The 14,646-nt window shown below is 40.7% G+C and overlaps 1 protein-coding gene across 1 annotated transcript in view; it reads left to right on the plus strand.

Moving 5' to 3' along the window:
* Nucleotides 1–1,196: 1,196 nt before the first annotated feature.
* Nucleotides 1,197–14,646, plus strand: part of STMN2 (stathmin 2) — a 52,239-nt gene continuing 38,789 nt past the window's right edge. The window contains exon 1 of the mRNA XM_032316444.1: nt 1,197–1,452. Within this exon, the coding sequence (XP_032172335.1) occupies nt 1,434–1,452 (19 nt within the window). The 5' untranslated portion in view covers nt 1,197–1,433. The remainder of the gene's footprint in view (nt 1,453–14,646) is intronic.

Raw genomic sequence — 14,646 nt, forward strand, 5'->3', positions numbered from 1 at the left:
TTAACAATCCTTTGCCTTTTTTTCAAATGTCAAAAACCACATTTTCTGAATGGATCTAGAATGGAGGAAGGCGCAGTGAAATCACAGAAGTGTTAAATTAACAGAGATTAAAATCTCTATGAGAACAAGGTCTAAAATCTTTTTCACCATTGTGTCCTCAAATCTTGGCATATGATAAATGCTCAGTGAATATTTATGTGAGTCTTCTGAGAAAGAATGAATTAATGAATGATGTTCATTAAGTCAACAGGAATGAATTAGTGAATGTCTTCTCTCTAATGACAGGTCACTTTTTGCACCTGATCTGGGAGATACTCGCACACCACATTGCTCAACCTGAAACCTGAACACATCTTTCTTTGGTCCATATCAATGGAGTCTCTGGATCTCTGAAGAATCCTGCTCCAGGTCATACCTTTCATCTCCATGAACTGTTCAGTATAAAGGTTTCTCCTTTAAAACCTGCAGAAGTCACTGAGATCTCAGTCCCTATAATCCTACATCTCCAAGTCAGAATGGCACTACCCACCCATGGTTCCTCCAGTGCCCCAGCCAATCAGCCAAACTGGTTCTGCCCTGTAGCCAGATGAACAAGACAGGAAACTGACTTTCATCCTCCTCCATGAGGTCCCAGGTAGACCATAACTATTTGTCCCTGTTCCCAACAGCCCAGACAGCCCCTTCCTTCTGTGCCAAGAGGAGAAAACACCAGGCCTCACTCTGCTGAGAGAACTTCAACAGTCCAAGACATCTGAGCCCAACTGTGCTGAGAGACAAAGGACAATAATGCAGTTCTGTTTCCAGCTGCCACCATAGCAAGACACAGGGTCACCCTGGGAGACTAGACACTACCAAAGCAGGGCCAAAGGTGAAGGAGAAAACATGAACAAGTAAACCCACGATGTTCAAACAGATGTTTCCAATAGTCAGCAAGTTGTGAAGACTTCTCAAAGCTCTAAATCCCTTCCCCTTTTTATGTCTATTTGTGGGATAAAACATGTGTGAATAAAGTCAATCCTCCTGGCTCCCAGGTAGACACAGCCCAGTTCTTAGCTCCTAGGAGGCTTCTGGGCTAAGGCTCCACTCTACTTGGACTGTACTAACAGGCCCCCAAAACGGGGGGGAGCTGCCAGGGAAGGACTGATTTCCATTTCAAACTGCATTCTGGTACTTTGTACTCCAGCACCATTGGCCGATCAATATTTAATGCTTGGAGATTCTGACTCTGCGGGAGTCATGTCAGGGGACCTTGGGAGCCAATCTGCTTGAGCTTCTGAGTGATAATTATTCATGGGCTCCTGCCTCTTGCTCTTTCTCTCGCACGGTCCCACTCTGCAGACTCAGTGCCTTATTCAGTCTTCTCTCTCGCGCTCTCCGCTGCTGTAGCTGGACCCTTCGCCTTCGCCACCGCTCAGCATCTGCACATCCCTACAATGGCTAAAACAGCAATGGGTAAGGCATCGCGCCTCCTTCTCCCTCGGCTCGACCTGGAGCCCACCTCTCACCTTCTCTCTTAAGAGCTTTTAAAGCATTGGGAAATATTTTATAAAGAGAAAGATGTTAATGATAAAACAGAAACCGAGAAGGACGAAGGCAGTTCTGGGGCTTTGAGAAGGGCAAAGAGGGGGTCCCTGGAAATCTAAAACTAAATTTTCTTTTGAAAGGAAGAAGCAGGTAAGTTGCCTTCCCATGGGAAGAGAATTTGTTCTGTTTCCATGTTTTAAATTAGGGCTCAGTCGTGGGGGGGAGGGAGCTACCTTCACTGTTTGCCTTAAATGGGGTTAAGGGACATTTTGGAAAGTGCTTGTAACATCCTTTATTTCTTCTCTAGTTAAAAAAAAAGAAAAATGGGGAAGAGGAGAGGGAGGTGGCGGAAAGGAAAAAGAAAAATGCGAAGTCAAATCGGTCCCTTTTAGGTTGTTTGAAAGATGGGTGGAGACGGGGGGGGGTGGAGAACGGGGCAAATTTTATGGTATTGTCTCGTCCGAAAAACCGCTAGTCCTGGGGCGCGGTGCGGGGAGGTTAGGGCGGGGGATGGGGTGCTACGCTCCTTTGTTTTAGGGAAAGGGAGGGGAAAGAGAGAGGAAGTCGGGGAGGGCACGGAGGGCGCGGGTGGGCAGCTGCAGGGGCGGGGAAGCGCGCGGTGGGGAGGGGTGGAGGGACAGCGGTTTCGCAGGCGCTGGGGTGGGGTTTCTTTGTGTGAGGAAGGACGGTCCCAGGGGGAGGCACCTGCAGCGCTGGGCGCACAATGCGGACGGCCCCACCCTGTGAGAAGCCGAGCTGGCGCCCTCACTCCTCCCCACCGCCGGGTGCAGCAGCTTCAGCCGAAAGAGGGCCTGGTGGGGAGCGCAGCGCGACACCCAGGAGCCCAGCCCTGGGGGGAACAGCAGCGCCACGCCCCGCGCTTGTAGCTACTGACTCCGACTCGGCTTCCGAATGAGACCTGACCATTGCCCCTGCCTTCCCCACCCTGGCCTCATTGTTCTGTTTAACCAAAAGGAGGAAAAAAGTGGGTTAACATTCTTCTTTTCAAAACCACATTGCATAGGGTAACTAGACATTGACGCAGATAAGGCTTCTTTGAGCTCATTAATCGTTTTGGGTAAAAGCTTCGGGAACCTAGATAAGTGTAGATATAATAATACAGATACAAAACAGGTCAACTTCTTAATAAATTGAGCCACGTGAAAATACCCGTCTTCTAGGTCAGACAGGGCCAAATAATGGCAATTTCCATAAGCTCAACCTATATATCAGGGAAACAGTTGAGACCCGAGAGATCCCCAACTGGTTGTACGCCTCTAAGTGTCCCCATGGTTCCAACGCTCGGTGGCCCCCGGGATGGACAGGCAGGGATGGGCCCGAGGTCTGGTGACTGCTGGAAGCACCCCTCCCCCGGGACACTGGTGCAGGATGCGGAGAAGGGATAAAGCGAGGGACAGGGCTTGCTCCGCACAGCCCCGCCCTGCCCCACCCTTTTTGCGGTGCTGGGAAGACCTCCGGCTCCGAGGCTTGGCGAAGAAATGGAGTTGGGGAGGGGCCGTTGAACGGTCTGCTGTCCTAAAGCCCCCCCTTTTTTCAGCCCCGCAGTCCAGAACAACCCAGACACCCCCTTGCTTTGCGCAGACACCCGGTATTTCCCCAAGTCCTGGTGCCGAGCCCCTCCCAGCCAAGCGGGTGTCTCTGCAGAAAAGCTGGCTCGAGCCCCGCCCGGCCATACAAAAACGCGGCCCCACCCCAGCCCGCGGCAAGACCGCAGAGGTGACCCCTTCCCAGAGGTGCGGGGAGGGTTCTTCTCTTCTCGCCCTCCCACAACCCACGGAGTTCAGGCTACTTTCCCCCCAGTTGAAACCCTCGGCCCAAGCGGGGTTCTATATCATTTCCCGGGACGTAGTCCCTTTGGATAGTCTCTCCAGAAGGGACCCTCACTAATCGAGCAAGGCGCGGCTCGGCCCCACCCCTCCCAGCTGCGGCCCGGACTAATCAGTCGCTGGCCGGGTGGGGGCGCTCTTGGCGAGCCGGCGCGTGGAGCGCTGCCAGCCCTGCAGAGCCCCACGCCGCGCCCTGTGCTCCCCTCCCCGGAGCTGGGCGCTCGCCCCCGCGGGTGCAGCCTGGGAGACGCGTTTCTGCGCAGTGTCCTAAGCTACCCCCACTTCTCACAGTTCGCGATTCACCCGCAAGTCCAGAAAGGTTCTCAGAATGAGGGATGGGGGCGATCTCGCTCTGCGTTCGGCACCCGCACCGGGAGGTTTCTGCTACAGGAGGGGGGGCGACAAACTCATCACTATCAGTGTTATTTCACATTATTATCATGATGAGGATGATGCTGATTACTACTACTTCATGATTCGATGGCTTTATTTGTTCAAAAGGTTTGAATGATTGAATTTAAAGATTAACCCTGTCGCACTCTCTTTTCTTCTACTCTTCCCTTCCTTCACCACCCCTTAAAAAAGGAATTTTTCGTCCTGTTCATTTTATATTATAAAGCGAATGTGTTTTCAGTTCCTGTCTGGATTACATATGTTTTTGTGGGTCGGGTACTACCTGAAGGTGCTTACTAAGGATAGGGTTTGTGCGCCAGAGATTGCTGGAAAATTCTTCGCAAATAATTGTGACTGCAAAGGGTAAAATTATACGTATATAATTGAGATGTAATGATCTTCACTGTGTATTCCATAAGGTCATATCTACCAATCAATATACATAGGTTATGCACACATTTTTAACTGTTTCTTTTCTTTTTTTCTGAAACTGTTCTTCCAATTGCTGATTCTTGATAGTGTCTCAGTTCGGCACAGAAAACCTGGATCCGGAAATGGTAGCCACCATTCCATTAATAAAAATAAAATAAAATAAAAATCCCACCCAAAGTGTGACAAATGCAAGGGTTCTTTCTGTCGTGAGTAAGCTGTATTTGCAAATCGTGAAGAGAAGCACAACCTCTGCAATACTAAAATAATGGATTTTGAACTCGTTTCAGTTATCAGTTAATCACTAGGGCAGGTGCTTTTTCCTGATTCATTAAACAACTATTCAACATGATTGTCCTAGGTGCATATAGTATTCCCCATTATCTACTCTAATAAAATGGGCACCTTTTAAGTGGATATATGGATATATAGGTTAAATCCTTTTAAATGGATATAACCAGAAGTGGAAAAATGAGGATTTAGTCAGGATTGCAACATAAAACTGAAAGAGAGGGGCGCCTGGGTGGTTCAGTTGTTAAGCGTCTGCCTTCAGTTCAGGTCATGATCCCAGAACCCTGGGACTGAGCCCTGCATCAGGCTCCCTGCTCAGCAGGAAGCCTGCTTCTCCCTCTCCCATACCCTCTACGGTGTTCCCTCTCTCCCTGTGTCTCTCTGTGTCAAATAAATAAATAAAATCTAACAAACAAACAAAAAAACTGAAAGAGAAATAGCAGTAGCTTATCAATTAATTATATATATGGTTAATACCAGCAAGTAAGCTGAACCTGTAGTAAGCATTACGTGACCAGTGTAGCCCTATACAAAAAGCTAGTCTGATGATATAAATTCGTATACCTGGTGGCATTTGTTGACACATGTCAAAATTCTCTGAAAGTGTACTTTAAAATAATAAATAAGATTGAATGATTTTTAGCATTAAAGTCTGGAATTTTTTTCAGTCACTATTCACAATAGTTTTGCGAAGTGACCTATGGCTTTGTAGTAAATAGTTTTATCCTAAGGAGGAGGGGAGTATCTTTATTGTTAGAATGAGTGCCTCTGCTCTTAGTCATTAACATTTTTAGCAGGATTTTATTTGCTGTACTAAAAACACACTTATTTACTTTGGAGATTCTTAAAATTATTAACGGATAGAAGCATTCAGTCATTTGAGCCAGTATGTCTTCCATCAAGTAGCCTGTGATGAAGAGGCTGTAAGAGGCTACATTTTGCTCAGATTCCACAGTGCCTGGCAGTCCTTTCAGAGTGGATAAAGCCGACGCACGCAACAAAATAGTTCTTCACCCTACACTGTAGGATCAAAATAGTTACTGAGTTCTGTGAATATCTAGTAGTTTCTACCATCCAGAATTGCAAGTTAAATCTGTAAGGTTCAAAATGAAATGGGAAATGAATCAATCATTTAATTGAGCATTTTTGTCATTAATGAATCCAGACCATCTTTAGGAAAATTCCTCATGTGTCAATCACGTTTTGTTTTTGGTTTGTTTTTTTTTTTTTATTCCAACCGAGCAGCACTGACGACATGCCCCATTCCATCTTAGGAGCTCCTTGCTCACAAGGCTGGATGATGCTGGCCCCGGGCCGGTGGCTACCTGCTCTGGATGTCGCCATTCCCAAGCTGCTAAAACCCAATTCCCGCTCACACCAATTTCCTATTTGTTTCTTGAAGAAACACACGCTATACTGTTGTCACAGGATCTGTGACCTTATATGAAAAATGCAAGAAATTGGCCACATAAAATGCCAAATTAGCTGATGACCCAGATGTTTCCAGAACGGAGGCTGGTTCTCGTTTCCTGTTCTCTCCATTGGAAAACCTTGGAGTCCGCAAAAGCTTTCACCCCACTAGAGGGCAATCTAGTTCTCTAAATAGGTGATTGATATATTTTTTTTAAACCCAGTTTCAAACACTATTTAATAAAATCTTTTTTTTTTTTTTAATCTGGACCATTCAATTGCTTATTCAATAAATTAATGCCATACTTTACCCTACTGGATGAAAATTTGTGCGCATTTTCAAGGAGACTATTAAAAATGAGTGGGAATGAGTGTTAACCCTTGTTAGTCCTTCTCTTACGATTTTACTTTCTAGTTTTATTACATTGTTATTATTATATCATTTATGTTACTTTTGGGAGTTTGTAGTGGATGAATGGTAGAAAATGGTCAGTAGTAATAGCAATATTATTTAGGAACAGAAAGTTGTAACGTTTAAATAAAGGAATAAGTAAACAAAAACATTGTTTACTTATTCCTTTATTTAAAATGTGCTCAAGATGTTGGGGACATACCTGAATGTCAGTGTCCACCTTTAGGGAGCTTTTGGCTAGAAGTTAAAACATAGATACAGCACGATACTGAGGAGGGGCGTACCAAAAACAAGCTTAAACTAATTTTTAGGATCATCAAAAGTAGTTCTTTTCCATGTTTGAATTGGCAGGGATTTTTTTTTTCCTCTTGTGTTTCATGTAACTATAATCCATCTGTAAAATATTTAATAGTTTCATATTACTGTGCTCCTCAAACTTAAATGTGCATATGAATTACCTGTGATTTTCATTAAAATGCTAATTCTGATACAGTAGGACCGGTTGAGACCAGCATTCCTAACAAACTCCCAGATGATGCTGATTCTACCACCCAGTAAGTCAGTTTCAGAAAGAGAGAATTGTGATAGAGGTGTTCCTCACTTAATAAGCTTTGGTATTGGGTCTTAATATTTTCAAATGCATGGCAATCTTTACAAAATATTTCACTTCCCCCTTTATACTCTTAGGGATTTATTCCTCTGAGACTTACGTGTTCTCTGCTATCAGTCTCTCATAATTGGATTTTTAAAAATATATTCATATTTTAGGACTCAGCAGAAGACCTTCAAGAAAATGTGGAAAATGAGAATTTGGCTGTGTGTGTGTGTGTGTGTGTGTGTGTGTGTGTGCCTAAGAAAAAATGAATATGGCTTGTGGCACAGTGGAGAAAGATGCTAAATCAATATTGCTAGCTTAGTGTTATTTACAAAACAATGTGCAGAACAAAGAGTTCAACTCACAATCTTTTAGTTATGGGATAATCTAAAATTTGCCTAATTCAATTTGCCATATAGCTAATCCCATTTGCCACAGAGATAATTTGCTACAAATACTCCACATGCTGTATAAACTAAAACAGATTAAACAGTACTAAAATTGCCTTTCAACATAGCCCATAAGTGTTACTTACCAAATTATTCTAACAGAGAATTTCTTCCACATGAGAAAATTATTAATAATTTATTGAGTATGGCTGCATAATTAAAAACAGATTATGTATGTGTTTTCTCCTTACTTAAGCCAATAAAGGACCTCCATTGTTCCATACTAACTTTGGAAGAAAGTCAACCTAAAGGGGAAAAAAAAAAACTGTACTTCGAAAAATAGCTCCAAAAATACCATATGTCAGTGCTCACATGCAGTGGGGTGCATTCCTATGTTTCTGGAAATGCTATCCTACAAAATTATACTATACATAAAATATTTCAAATTAGAAATACATTATTCCCCAAATAGAGCACTACAAAGAGTCCCCAATAAAACTGGCCCCACAGCTGTAGGATATACTATTATGCAACGTGAAGTTGGATTAAGCCTCAAGATTATCCATTCCTGTTTTGTAGCTGTTGTTGTCAACAACAGTTTTCCAAAGCCACTGTTCTCTTTCAAGATTCATTTTTTCAGCATAGACATAAATTTTAGAGTATCTATAAGAAAGGATTTTTACTGATTGATTTAACCCTTATATAGCATATATAACATGCTGGGCACCAAGCCTTTTACACATATTAGTTACGCTAATCATCCAATAAACCCAAAAAGTAAGTACTTTTACAGAGGAGGAAACTGAGTTATGGGGGGAAAGTAACTTTTATCCAAGGTCACACAGATAGATACAGAACTTGAACCCAGGCCATCTGGTTCTGGAATCTGTCCCTTTAACCAGTACCAGTTACTCTTATAAATGCTCCATGTCAGAGGTGTTCCCACTATGGAGGTCAAACCCGTGAGACTACCATTTTGTCTAACAAGCCTGAGATGGTCTTATCCTTTTTTAGCACCGATTCACTTTAAAGACGCAATGCCTTCAAATTGATGGCTACCTTTAATTGCTAACCTGGGACTTATTAAAATAATTGCCTTGATTTAGGCTTTGGGGGAAACAAGAGCTATGAAACCTTGGGGGTTGTAATGTATGGAACACATGGCTGTCTGAAAGCTAAGAGAGAAGCCTTCTCCTGTGTTTCCACATGAGAAGTCCACTTCTCATGTGGACACACCATGATGACCAGTCTGGAAAGAAAGAAAAAAAAAAATCTTGACTTAATCTAATCAGTGTCATCATGGTTATTGCATTTTAAAATGGACACTTACCTCCTTACATAGACACTAGATATTTAGCTTTAATATTTTTTTATGAAATAAATCTAGAACTAAAAGAGATATACCACCTAGGCATCCACATTTAGTATAATCATTAGATATTACTTCAAGACTCTTCCCCTTATTATCTCAAAAGCAAGCGGGCAGGAGGAAGGCTCTGAATCCCTTGTGAAACATTTTTAATTATCTTTTAATAAAGGAATCGGGTCCTGTCATTTGTCAAGGAGACATCTGCCGTAGTAAAACCTGTGTTTATATAACCCATTTTTATTAGCCATGATTAAAGATAACATTTTGTGTACATTTGTTCTCACAAAACATTTTTATGTGAATATAAAGGTTAATTAATGCATTTCAGCAATCATTTTGTTAGTCATCTGGAAATACAGCTTCTCTAGGAACTGTACTTAAGAGAAGCAGTCATATATTTTACTACAAAACTGTAACAAAATTTTTAAGATTTTTCTCAATTTCAATTTTGTCAACCTCCTGATTAAAATATCTAATACTTGGAAAAATTACGAAATTCAAAAAATTTGACCAGAAATAGATAATTATAGTTTTTGTATAGTACACTAAAAATAACACTGTTGGGGCCTGACTTTTTTCTTTTTTTTTTTTTTTTTTCAAGCGAAGTTGTAAAGCAATGCCTGCATGAGTGCTTATTTAGCAGTTATTCTTTTGGAATAAGACTTTTGATGTCAGAGTTTGTACACCATCCATTGGACAAATAATTAGTCTAACAATAGATCATCTGAATATCAGTCTGTCAATCTTCAACCATTCAAGTAGCAGGTCTTTATATCAGAATAAAAAGAAATTGATTAACTTTATCTAAACCTTGTTCCAGAAATACTTGTACGAGAAAGCATTGTAAACTTTAATTTTTTGTTAGCACTCTATTCCCTCTTTTGGAAGATTTTCCCATGCACCACAGCCCTGGTTGATTTCCATTCAACAACAACACTAACAATGAACCTAATGATAATCTTGCAGTTCCGGGTTCCTAGTAGATAGAAGTCTAACTCACGTGACCAAGTTCAACCTGCGATATACTGACTATTGCAAAACGGAGACCAGAAAATCTCAAGACATTCCTTGGTAGCAATCTCAGGGGAAGGGGCACCAACCTCGTCAGGCAGTTCATCAACCCTGGAGTAACTGGAGGCTCCCTTGGAATCTTTCTATGGAACATCTTGTCCTTATGCCTGCCAAGTTCTTTTTTATTCCCAACACTAATATCTATTGTTGTAATTTAAGTCTTGCAGCTTTCTCTGAAAAGCACCAGTTAGCATCCTTCTCATTCTCATCATTCAAACACATGAAAAATTACCAGAGTCAGTTCTAGTCTTTTGATGTACAGATGACATGATTATCCAAGACTCCTTGTCACTTTAAAAATCTTTCCATTCTACTTCAGACTTACTTTTCCTTTCAGATTTTAAAAAAAAAGGAGAGTTAAAAAAAGGAGAGTAAAAGTGTCAAAAGAAGAGTTAGATAGCATGATCTATCTGTAAGGACCTTGTAGTTCTTAGAAAATATTTACTTCCTCTATCCTTTTTAATCTTCACACAGTCCCTATGAAATGGGCATAATATACATGTTGCTTTGTTAAAATGAGTCAGTTTAAGCTCAAAGAATTTACTCAGTCAAGTTCATATGTGGTAAGCTTCAGGGCCAGGGCCAGAACATGTGTCTAATAAAGATATATAGATAGATAGATAATTATATATTATAATCATATAGAATAAGTATATTCTATATGATTATAATGGCATAATATATTATGTAATATAATATATTATGTAATAAAAAATAAAACTAATAAAGTTTAGCACTTACTCCTCTAAGTCCTATAAACAAATGAGCATACATGAGGGAGGTCACACACTAAACATATTTGCCTCTAGTCCAAAGTCATTAATAGTTAATAGTTAATAGTTAATGATAAGACTTACCAAAATAAAATAGATTCAAGCACTAATTCTCTTCTGAAGCTTATGCTAAGTATCATGAGACTATAAATAAACATGATTCTCTTGCTTGGGGGAATTTAGTCTTTTGTAGAAGACAAGACTCTACATACAAAATAGTTGAATGCCAGTAATAGTAGCTTAAAACCATAACTGGAAGTCTCCACCATTTTAAAAAATTTTATAATACCAATCCTACCGTATTACAAGATAGTACATAATGCTGCACAAAGAACATCAGTTAAAAGTACTGTGATCCACCCAGAGGATACAAACTTGAAATATCTAACTATTGTCCTCTATCAACCAATCCAGCCAGGGAATCCCTTAGTTAAAAGGTTTCTCCACCTTAACTGAGCCTCAGCAGCATTCAGATCCCATTCTGCACCAGCCCCCCTACCCCTGAGGTTTTGATTCCCATTCCCTGGCTCTGAGGTGGGTCTCATTAATTTGCATTTCTAACAAGCTTGGGAGGTGGGGGGCACATTGCTGATGCTCCTGGTTCAGAACCACACTTGGATCAAACCTAATGCTGGTGACCAGTGGGGTACCTAGAACAATGTGGGGAGCAGCATGGCCCCCTCCTGTGATCTCCCGCCTCTGAACAGCTCTGCAACTCTGGACTCAAGAGAATAGAGGACTTAAGCTCTAACAGCTCTGCCCCCTCTCCACATGCAGCCAGTGTTGCATTGCTGGAAGAGCCCAGGAGCAGGATTCTGAAGCCCTGAGCTCTTGTCTTGACTGTCTCAGCTAGCCAACCTTGGTCAGGTCCCTTTTCCTCTCTGTGCCCCTATTGTAGCATTATAAAGTGGCAAGATATGGCCTTGTCTGTTTCCGAGGGTCCTTTCCGGAGCCAAGGAAACAAATGTGAAAGTGATTAGTATCTGTCAAACACTGTATAAATACAGCCCGTGGCATTATGTGTTATCAGATAGAATGCCTAGATATTTTACCCATGTACTGATGCACATTTAGAATGAATAACGAAGGAACAAGGAGCACAGAAACAGAGTCATTTGGTTTTCTTTGAAAAACACTTCCTAAATAATAAATTAAAATAAAATGTCTAGTGAATTGCTTGAGCAACAGTATCTGATATTTTGAAGGTCTTGTGCTTAGGTCCACTCAAGATTCTTCTTTAAAAGTTTTTTTAAATGAACATCGGCTGAGAAGAAGCAACAAACTTCTCCAAAGCTTAACTTCTTGCAGTCAGTCCCCACCCCCATTTTTTCTCCAGCCCAACCTTCTTTAAGGGAAGGGTGATGAATAGTGGCCCAAGATGGCAGCCATCAAGGTAAGAGAATTGTTGGGCAAAGTAGGCGTGGCCTTGCAACTAGAAATAGAAAATATCAGAGGGTTGAAAAGGAAAAGATAAAACTCAATACAAATTGTTATGCTGGTTCCATGTTTGCCCCTTACCAGCACCACCTTGACGTTCTCTATCTTCTGAGTCTGCCCCATCAAGCAACAGTACAAGCCCACCTTAGATCAAACAACCTAAACCCAAATGTTATGTTGCTGAAAGCTTGGTTTAAAGCTGCCTCCAAAAGTTAAAAACAAAAGGGAAAAGCTTTGTATAATAAGAAAATGCAACTTGTCACGGAACTCAAAAGAATGCAAAATGCTATGTAAATTAAAAACAGCCCCCCTCCCCTCCCAAAAAAACTTAGGTCAGGCAGATTAGAGGTGGGTTGCATATTAGATGGACATAGTTTTGAACCCTGCCCTGCTACTCACTATCAGATAATCATTGAGCAAATTATCATTTCTATACCACAATTTTCTCAATTATGAAATGAGAAAAATAATGCCACCTAAATCACATGGTGGTTATGAGGCGTCATTAAACAATTGACTGTTAAGTACTTTTTAATAAAAAATTTAATCTCCTTCCAAGTCCCCCTAAATAGATGATGAAAATACTAAATAAAAGTAATCCTTTAAAGTAAACTTCTAAATTCTTATGCTCTGTGAATGTAGTAATAAATCTACTAGAAATTACTTGGAATTTAAGAAATGGCCACTATTCAACAATTCTTTGTGATACAGAGAGAGCTGATATTATATTTATGATGCAGCTGCCAATATAGTATATCTCCAAGACAGATCCACTCCGGAGAATGCCTCCGGAAAACACACCTCTCTTACATTTATTTCTCATCACATGTTTCACAGTCATATTTTATATCTCATCCAACTTCAAATATATATAAAACTTCAATAAAATTGACCGTTCTTGTCTGCCCAGTAAGGCTCATCTACGTAAAATGTCACATTCAGTAGAAATAATTAAGAAGAACAATAAGATGTAAAAGTCTACTCTGAGTTCTCTGAAAGAGCAGGAAGGGGGGCATCCTGGTGGCTCAGTGGGTTAAGTCTCTGGCTTTTTATTTCAGCGCAGGTCATGATCTCAGCGTTGTGAGATCTGCCTGAGCCCCTTGGCAGATGCTTACACATTGGGCATGGAGTCTGTTGGGATTCTCTCTCTCCTTCTCCCTCTGCCTCCCCCACCCCCCGCCACCTCTCAAAGAAAGAAAAAAAGAGCGGAGAAGTGGGGATTACATCATGTAACATACACACACCACACACGCAGAGTCTCTTCTCCTTACAATCTTATAAACCCATCAGTTTGAGCCACACAGTGAGAATGTAATATTCCTTAGATGACTGTGATGGGAAAAGACTATGGATACGTAGAGGTTCGTATTATTCCTCAGTCATTGATGACAGTAATATCTTTTCAATCGATAGTGTTTCAGGTACCAGCCAATATAAATCTGGAAGATGTTAGCAGAATGTAATCGTTAGAATAATAAAGATATCCTGAGAAATCAAATTAGCATTCATCTGACATCTGACTTTACAAAGGCTTAAGGGAGGATAATTGACTACCAATAGAAAAGAGCATTTTAAGTGTTTGCTTCCAAAATTTCATATAAATGTATGGTACATAAACTAGGAATTATATTTGTGACATAACTGCAGACATATTAATAGAATTGTGTGCTTACATTTATAAGTGTTGTATAGGCCTTTTTCAAATTAGTTACTGTTGATTATAGCTCTCTCCAGATAAAAGTCCTCAATATTTTTTCACATCTAAAGGCCATAAAATACAAGTAATAATAGACTCCTACTTTCTCATAAACATAGAATAATGACAAAGGAGGAGCTTTATATGAAAGCCTTACAACAATGTAAATACTCACAAGTTCATAATACATGCACCTGGTAGGAAAGACCAGCTTTAAAGAAAATGTAGATATTTCCCCACTTAAAAAAAAATCTAGCAGAGTTCCGAAATAGCTACCAAGCACAAAGTAGAGAGCAAAGAGCTGCACCCCTCTATCAGACAAAAACTTGGCTTAAAAAAGAAAAAAGTTGGGATGCCTGAGTGGCTCAGTTGGTTAAGTGTCTGCCTTTGGCTCAGGTCATGATCCCAGCATCTGGCTTCTTGCTCAGCAGGGAGCCTGTTTCTCCCTCTGCCTGCCACTCCCCCCTGCTTAAGCTCTCTCTCTCTCTTTCTCTGACAAATAAATAAATAAAACCTTAAAAAAAAAAGTTTAGTAACAGAACAAAATAAAAGAAAATGAAAGTCAGTATTTAGAGTGAAAATTTTTTTCTAAGTTCAGGGCTGACATGGAAGAAATACTGAATTAAGTAGCTTTGAAAATTGGATTTCACCCACTGAAATTTTTCTTAAAATGCAATCTCAAAATAGTGTTCACAGTTGCAGTCCATATTGGTTACCAATTGCTACAAGCTATGTTACAACATATCCAAGAAAAGAAATGCAGAAAGATGTAGCTTGCCCAGAACACTGGACTCCGTGTCCCGCTTGCCTGGTGAAATTTATTTATTTATTTATTTATTTATTGCAAGGGGAACAACAAATAACAAACAGCCCTGAAGTTTTTCTCTGCAGAAAACTACAGGTTTTATCACTTCTGCTAAATTTTAGAAACGAATGGGCAATAAGTAGGGTAGTCAGCTAAGAAGTCAAACAGGATTTCTCAGAATTGCTTCTGAGAAACGATTTGCTCT

This window comes from Mustela erminea, chromosome 16, assembly GCF_009829155.1.
Source record: "Mustela erminea isolate mMusErm1 chromosome 16, mMusErm1.Pri, whole genome shotgun sequence".
Lineage (NCBI taxonomy): Eukaryota > Metazoa > Chordata > Mammalia > Carnivora > Mustelidae > Mustela > Mustela erminea.